At 46.2% G+C, this 7,761-nt stretch overlaps 1 protein-coding gene across 1 annotated transcript; it reads left to right on the forward strand.

The window, feature by feature from the left end:
- The first annotated feature begins 216 nt into the window (after positions 1 to 216).
- UGT1A1 (UDP glucuronosyltransferase 1 family, polypeptide A1) lies at positions 217 to 6,156 on the forward strand. The gene is made up of 5 exons (XM_010139391.1): positions 217 to 1,068; positions 3,060 to 3,191; positions 3,451 to 3,538; positions 4,293 to 4,512; positions 5,552 to 6,156. The coding sequence occupies exons 1-5, from the start codon at positions 217 to 219 to the stop codon at positions 5,847 to 5,849; spliced, it is 1,590 nt and encodes a 529-aa protein (XP_010137693.1). The 3' UTR covers positions 5,850 to 6,156.
- The last annotated feature ends 1,605 nt before the right edge of the window (positions 6,157 to 7,761 follow it).

Consider the following 7,761-nt stretch of genomic DNA (forward strand, 5'->3'; position numbering starts at 1 on the left):
ACACAGAATATTACCAGCGACTAGGAAGAAAATTAACTCTATCCTAGCCAAAACAAGGAGATTGCGCGCAGATGATAAACCCAACCTTTACCCTCGTTTCTGCCCACAAACATAGTCTGTTAAATGTTAAACACTTACCGTAGTTAAGATTAAAGTGCAAAGTACCCCTGCGGTCGTTTTGCAGTTGTTTAAAAGCTTGCTGACAGCACAAAGAAAATGGCTTCTTCAAATCCAGGATTTAATTCTCTTGCCTCCTGGGTTGTGTTTTCCTTGCTCCTGTGGACCTTTGCTGAAGGCGGAAAGCTTTTGGTTGTACCTATCGATGGCAGCCACTGGCTCAGCATGCACCCGGTTGTGGAGCGGCTCAGACAAAGGGGACATGAAATCGTGGTGGTTGCGCCGGAGATAAATTTGCGGATAGATTCATCAGTGCATTATACCATAAAAACATACTCCGTGCCTTACACCAGGGAGTATGTGGAGGCAGAATTTAAAAAGCTGGGCTATGGGAGTTTCACACCTCAACCCGTCTTGGAAAAATTCTCAAAAATAGCAAATTTTACAACCATGTTCTTTGATTCCTGCAAACGTCTTCTGTCTAACAGAGAGCTGATCAAATACCTTGAAGAAAGCAAATTTGATGCTGTCTTCATGGATCCTTTTTTCCCATGTGGACAGATAGTGGCTGAACATCTCTCCCTACCTTCTGTGTACTTCGTACGGGGACTGCCGTGCAGCCTAGACTTCCACGCTACCCTCTGTCCAAACCCTCCTTCTTACGTTCCTCGGTTCTTCACTCGCTACACGGACCGCATGGTGTTCCTGCAGCGCACGGGCAATCTCATAGCTAACCTGGGCAGTTCCCTGGCTTGCAGCTTTCTTTACTCACTGTATGATGGTTTGATCAAAGAATTCCTCCAACGAGAGGCAACAGTGCTTGAGCTGTTGAGCCACGCGTCTATTTGGCTCATGAAATACGACTTTGTGTTTGAGTACCCCCGGCCACTAATGCCAAATATGGTCTTAATCGGAGGCATAGGCTGCACTCAGGAAACAGCATTATCACAGGTTAGTTACTTTTTTTTCCCCAGTTTAGCTACGGCTGCACTGTTGTCTCTCACCATGAGATGGAGCTCCTGGCAGCGACAAATAGTAATAACAGGTGAAAGAGTGAGGTGGAAGGGGCTATGGACCTCTACCCTTATGCACTGAGGGGTACGTTACTTTGTGGGACACCTCTAGATTCCCAGACAAGCACACATACAAAGCTGGGCTTTTCCAGTTTTTTCCTCCCAGTATGTTCTGCCTATTTCCAGTAATTTTTGTTTGTCTACCTGTTTCCAAGCTGTGGTGCTAGCCAGGGTCATGCAGCAGGCCAAATCGTCCTAGGCTTCTGCCCTAGGGCAGAGGATCATTTCAGACAGTAGCAGGCCTGAATGAAATCCTCACCACCCAGTGAAGTAGCAAGAGACCTGCTGCTTTTATGTGAAACACTCTGTCCCAGATCAGGACTGCGATTGTGGTTTGTTTGAACTACGCCAAAATTCCTAAATACGGGATATCTGCCACTTTCCACTACGGAATTTCCACAAGACATTTTCAGTGAGTAGCCACTGCAGGTGTTTCATAAAGGGCATGTGTAGGACCCACCGACACAAGCATCCACTGGTTAAAAAGACTTTAGTAAAATAACCCCCCTATTCCCAAAGCAGGGCTGCAATAAGTTTCATAATGGTAGTGGCATTTCTAAGCAGAAAGTCAAATCTTGGCACACAAAAACATTTGAAGAACAGAGTAAAACTGATGTGACTAGTCCCACAGCAAATAAATAGGGCTAAATACGCCCTGAAATAGCTGCATCTCTTCCACCACATCAGGAACAGCCGAAGAATTTCCTACCAAAAGCACATTTGTAGTTTGGGGAGGATTTTGCTGTTTCCAGATGTCTATGTGTATATACAGAACTGAGCCCCGAGTTCCCAGCCAAACTTCTATGCTGCCTTAGTGGAGAGCGTGTCTTCAGAGAAACCTGGTAAGGCAGAACCAAGCCCTGAAATGAGAGTTAGGATTCACCTTGTTTGCTCCCTGAGAGCATCGGGTCTGCTGTTCAGGGCGCAGCTATCAGCAAACCTTCAATGTCTCCCTCTGTTTGAGATCCAGTCCAAGTGAAGGACCACAGCACTCTGGTCAGCCTCAAAAATACCTAAATGAGCGTAAAAAAAGAGGGTCAGTCCCGGTTATCCCCTCAGACCCTGGTGATAACATCTAGTTCATTTTATTCCACTCTTAACTCTGATGCCTGCAGCAATTCCCTCCGGTTTTTTCTTTCCTTCCCTGGCTTTACCAAATATTTTTCTATCGCAGAGGATTTTTGCTCCAGCCTTCAGCTGTTTTTATACTTCATCGGAATTCTTTTGTTCTTGGATTCCAGTGACAGATCTATTCCTTCTTTTATTTAAATCACACAAACAAAACAGATAAAAGAAAATAGGCAGCGGTTCAATATTATCACACTCAAAGCAGACCCATTAGATCAGATATTAGAAATTAGAGCTCTCTGCTGTCAGAAGACTTCTCAAAATCTTAATTCTCTCTTGCAGCCACATGGTTTGAAAAGGAGAGCATTGACTCTAAAGCCAGAGCATCTGACTTGCAATAAATAAACCACAGTGTATTCACCTGGGGATTGGTTGCCAGGAGAAGTATGATGATGAATTGATCTCCCTGATGGGTACCGCACCAAAAGCCATGGCTTTGAGCCGGCAGGCTTTGCTACGTGACTGTTTTAAAGGAAATTTTTTCTCACATGCATACTGAATCTTGGTTTGGGCCTCAACTCTGCAAGCATTCACACACCTCCATAACTTTGTTCATCTACCTGTGCTCGTTCTTCCCCCCAGGACTCATTTTCATATCGATAACTAATTTCCCCGAACATATTTTTGTGCTGTTGGCTGTTCATTTTACTGCCTTTCCAGAGAGTTTTGTGGGAACATGACTGTAACTACAGTGTACGAGGTGGAAAGGCCTTTGACTAAGGGTGTGCTTTGTGGTTGCAGGAATTTGAAGCTATAGTGAATGCCTCTGGAGAACACGGCATCGTTGTCTTCTCGCTGGGCTCCATGGTCTCCGAGATTCCTATGAAGAAAGCCGAAGAAATAGCAGATGCCTTGGGATCAGTCCCTCAAACGGTACGGTATCCTTCCTCCCCTTCCAGCACAGCAGTTCAAGACTGTTTCAACTACGGTACACAGTTACCTTCGGCTTTCCCTGTGTCTGGCCCTCCCTTCCTTCTCCTGATGCCAGAAGAAACTATCGCCCCAGCTGCTCTGCGCAATGAAACAGTTTTCGTGTCCCACGGCTGTTTTTAGCTCTGCTTTACAAAACTGCTTGAGGAGCAGCAAGAGGCTGGTTGCTGAGTACTGATATACTGTTCACTTCTCTTGAAAGGTTTTGTGGCGATACACGGGAAAGGTGCCCCCCAACCTGCCAAAGAACGTAAAGCTCGTCAAATGGCTGCCACAGAATGATCTTCTAGGTAGGTCTGAGATACCTCGAGTGATACAAGCATGTGCCTTTTAATCTGATGCTGCTGTTGTAAGGTCCCATTTGCATCATCTGTGCTGACTCCCCAGGCTTTGCTGTTTGACCCAGAGCTCATCTTTTAGAAACTTATCTGGCTGCAACTTCAAAATTGCTGAATTATGGAACACCACTATTTGGAAAGGTGCTCCAACGCTTGACTATCCTTACTATCAAAAATGGGGGTCTTTATCTCTCACTAGCCATTCTCAACACTAAGCCATGGGGGGCTGTCACGTTTTTGTCCGCTGGACTGAAAAGAAAATCTAAGGTTTCTGAGCGAGCAGGAGTCATCAGGCTTTTCAAGTGGTAAAATTGCATGTGCTATTGCCAGGAGTGCATTTGTTGGTTAGACAACAGGGCTCAGCTGGGGGAGATGGGCAAAACTAGCAAATGATAAAAAAAATAAGCAGCAGTAACATCCTCTCTAACCCCACTTGGCTCTGATTTCATCCTAAAATCTGAGAAGCCTTGGAGGATTATCCAAGGCTTTCCAGAGATTACCCAAACCGAGACAGAGGTTCATTCAGTCCCCTCTAATGTCCTGTTCTCTGCAGCCCTAAGTCTGTCCATCAGTAATGATGCATTTAACAGCCCAAAGTTCTTGATTTATACCCACCAGTGCCATTTTGGTGCAAGTTTTCCCCCAGGGATGTGTCACTGTGACTTAACAAATCAAATAGCTAAGCCGGTCTGTCTTTTCTCCACAGCTCACCCTAAGACTCGTGCCTTTATTACCCACGGAGGCTCACATGGTATTTACGAGGGCATATGCAACGCGGTGCCAATGGTACTAATGCCTTTATTTGGAGACCAGATGGACAACGCCAAGCGAGTAGAGTCACGGGGAGCGGGACTGACACTGAATATCCTTGAAATGACTTCGAAGGACATATCCACTGCCCTGAAAGCAGTTATTAACGATAAAAAGTCAGTAATAGAAACACAGCCTTTTTCCTACTATTGTATAACACCAGCACACTAACTTCCAGCTTAACAGAATGTTGGTCTGTTCTTACATGCCTTCTCATATCAAAGTTACATCACTGAGAAGCTGATGCTTGCCTTGGGCTTACCTTGTCCTGTCCCTGTAGCAGCACTGTCCTTCTCACTGCCTGGGATTAGTATCATCAGGTGACAAGCACAGGCTGATGCAAGAGAGTACAGGTAGCAGAGAAGATGGGGTATATGTGCAATGGAGGAAATCAAGCTGAAAAAAGACCTGTCACCTGCTTAAAGCCAAATTTACCAGCCAGTGACGTCGAGGGCTTTGACACAACGTGGTCTCAATTATTTTCCCGCTGTAGCTATATGAGCACAATCAGCTGCTGCCTGGCACAGCAAGGGTGGACAGTTCCAGCACAGAGCTGGAAGGATAAGCTGAGGTGGTACAAGGAACCACACCAGACATCACAGTATTGCAGCCCAAGGTGTTTTAAGGCATCACAGTGAAGGGAAACTTGAAGATACACCTTCCTCTTCCTCACTCCCATCCCCTGTTGTCATTAGAGCTTCTTGGTCCTCACCATCCTCTTCCCCATCGTGTTTCTGAGAAGTGGCACCTTACTGCCATTGTTTCCTAACCACTGTTCTTACAGCAATAACAACAACAGTAACAATACCACTAAATAATGCATCTTGAAAAGCTGGATGGCTTTTCTGCACCCAGTCTCACATTTCAGCCAGATACCTTCACCCAGAGATTTTGCTGACAGCTCAAACTAAGCTGCTTCTATTTCTTCTTTTCTAATACCTTTCCCTCTTTTTTTTTTTTTTTTGTCATTTAAAGCAGCACTTTTCTGGGCCCATGATTTGGCCATTATCCTTCTCATGGGGTGGTGGTGGTGGGGAATCACAACCAGAGAAGCCCCCACTGGGCGACCAGACAACTGGCACTGCGTACCTTATTCTGGAGACTTAGTCACAGCAGCACAAGTCATTGAAAACACCAAACATCTTTTCTTCACAGGTACAAAGAGAACATCCAGCGTCTCTCAGATCTTCACCTCGACAGACCCATCCACCCCATGGACCTGGCTGTGCACTGGGTGGAGTTTGTAATGAGACACAAAGGGGCCCCTCACCTGCGACCTGCTGCTCATGACCTGAACTGGATCCAGTACCACTCCCTGGACGTCATTGCCTTCCTCCTCGCCGTGGTGCTCCTCTCCCTCTTTATTTCTCTGAAATGCTGCCTGTTCTGCTGCCGCAGGTGCTGCTGTAAGAAGGGAAGAACAAGAAAACCAACCAAATCAAAGACCCACTAGCAGATGAAACTAGTGGCAGGAGATAAGACCTCTGCTCCAGATCAGAAGGATCAGAGAACATCTCAAATTTCACTAAAATAATTGCTGATTTTCACTCAAGAAATAATAGTTGACCTTTAAACTAGCACCAGAGGAGGGGTTGTTTCACTGATGTAATTTTTGCCTTCAATTAAGAATTGGTGTTAAAAATAATTTGTATAGGAATAGTCACTTGGGAAGATATTAGTGTGAAGCCCAAGGGTCCGGGCTTCCACCTGTTGGTGTACGAGGAGTCACAGTGATTTTTTTACCTCTAAATGCAGTGGAGATATATAGCGATTTCACAGGACTTTGCTTTAGAAGAACCACTTGCTCTAAACTTTAGGTTTACCAGGTTTACCAAGAACTTTGAAATCTTTGTACAGCTGTTGTTATAGAAGGAACAAATAATATTCACTGACAACACGTGTCACGAGCCAAGCTAGACGTACATCTTAAATGGGTTTTGTGTGTGTTTACAATACCCTGAACGAAAGTAAGGTTTCGGCAGGGAAGTGGTTGTAAAACCACTGGTGTTTCACCCAAGTTCCCCATCAGGCAGAGTGCTGTATCTGGAGCTTACCTGTGAGGTAATGAGACCTTTGTAAGCAGTGTTTATAAAAACCAACTGATTTCTTCTTTGTAAGTGATGTTCAGGGAAAGACCCAAACCCCAGCCCTATAAATAAAACTCAATACCAACAATAATGGCTCTTGGATTTTCTGACTTGAGAGATACAGGGCTGGACGCTTGTTTGATCATGGAGAGAGAGCTGAAGAAAGGAAAGATTCGATGCCCCACAGTGTGAAAGCCACCTCGATGCACAAAAGCCAGTTCTCAGGATGACTGTCTCTCTGCTTGGTGACTTGGTCCTTGCTGAGAGGTTGCATAGAATGGTTTGGGTGGGAAGGGACCTTCAAAGGTCATCTAGTCCAACCCCCCTGCACTGAGCAGGGACATCTTCAAACAGAGCAGGTTGCTCAGAGCCCCAAACAACCTGACCTGGAATGTTTCCAGGGATGGGGCTTCTACCACCTCTCTGGGCAACCTGGGCCAGGGTCTCACCACCCTCAGTGTAAAAAATGTCTTCCTTCTCTCCAGTCTGAATCTCCCTCTTTTAGTTTAAACCCATCACCCCTTGTCCTGTCACAACACGTCCTGATAAAAAGTCCCTCCCCATCTTTCTTACAGGCCCCTTTAAGTACTGGAAGGCTGCACTATGGTCTCCCCAGAGCCTTCTCTTCTCTAGGCTATAAAATCCCAACTCTCTCAGCCTTTCTTCATAAGAGAGGTGTTCCAGCCCCCTGATCACTTCTGTGGCTCTGAGCCTGCCACAGTTGCCACTATTATGTACAGAGTATAGTCAGAAAAGCCCTTAAACAGAAGTTAATATTCAGGGCTCAGGCCAGGCTGTGGCGCCCTGTACACCACGGCAGCACAGCCATCCTGCTGCGTACCTGGTGCTGTTATTTTCTAGTACTGTTTGACAAAGCAGGTACTTCAGAGGAAGCTGATAAATTCAAGACCACCATCTCTCCCCTCCTCAGCCCGTCTCCGTTGCAATGCCCCATTCTCATGGGCGTCCACATCACCTGCAACCTGTCCTGCACAGATGCTGACTGTTGCTTTCCATCTTCTGCCTTTCCCTCCTCTCCTCCTGTCCCTCCTTCGGGACATGCGGTGAGTCCCCATGGCATGTAAGAGCTGACCTGCTTTTAAAACATGGCTTTCACGGCTCCTCGTGTTCCTGAAGCAACAGCTCTCGCTGTCCCCACAGTCCCGGCTAGAGCCAGGTGACAGCAGCACATCTGTGCCTCTGGAAATGAGACCCAGCAATCCCTCGCAGCACCCATCACACCACCGACCGCAGTGGTTTCTGTCATCTCTGAGCACA

This window comes from Buceros rhinoceros, unplaced genomic scaffold (assembly GCF_000710305.1).
Source record: "Buceros rhinoceros silvestris isolate BGI_N320 unplaced genomic scaffold, ASM71030v1 scaffold18277, whole genome shotgun sequence".
Lineage (NCBI taxonomy): Eukaryota > Metazoa > Chordata > Aves > Bucerotiformes > Bucerotidae > Buceros > Buceros rhinoceros.

Excerpts from the sequence above, each read along its gene's own strand:
- UGT1A1 (XM_010139391.1), top strand. The coding sequence starts at position 217 with ATGGCTTCTTCAAATCCAGGATTTAATTCTCTTGCCTCCTGGGTTGTG. Across the intron at positions 3,192-3,450 it reads TGGGATCAGTCCCTCAAACG|GTTTTGTGGCGATACACGGG; the intron begins GTACGGTATCCT and ends TTCTCTTGAAAG. Across the intron at positions 3,539-4,292 it reads GCCACAGAATGATCTTCTAG|CTCACCCTAAGACTCGTGCC; the intron begins GTAGGTCTGAGA and ends TTTTCTCCACAG.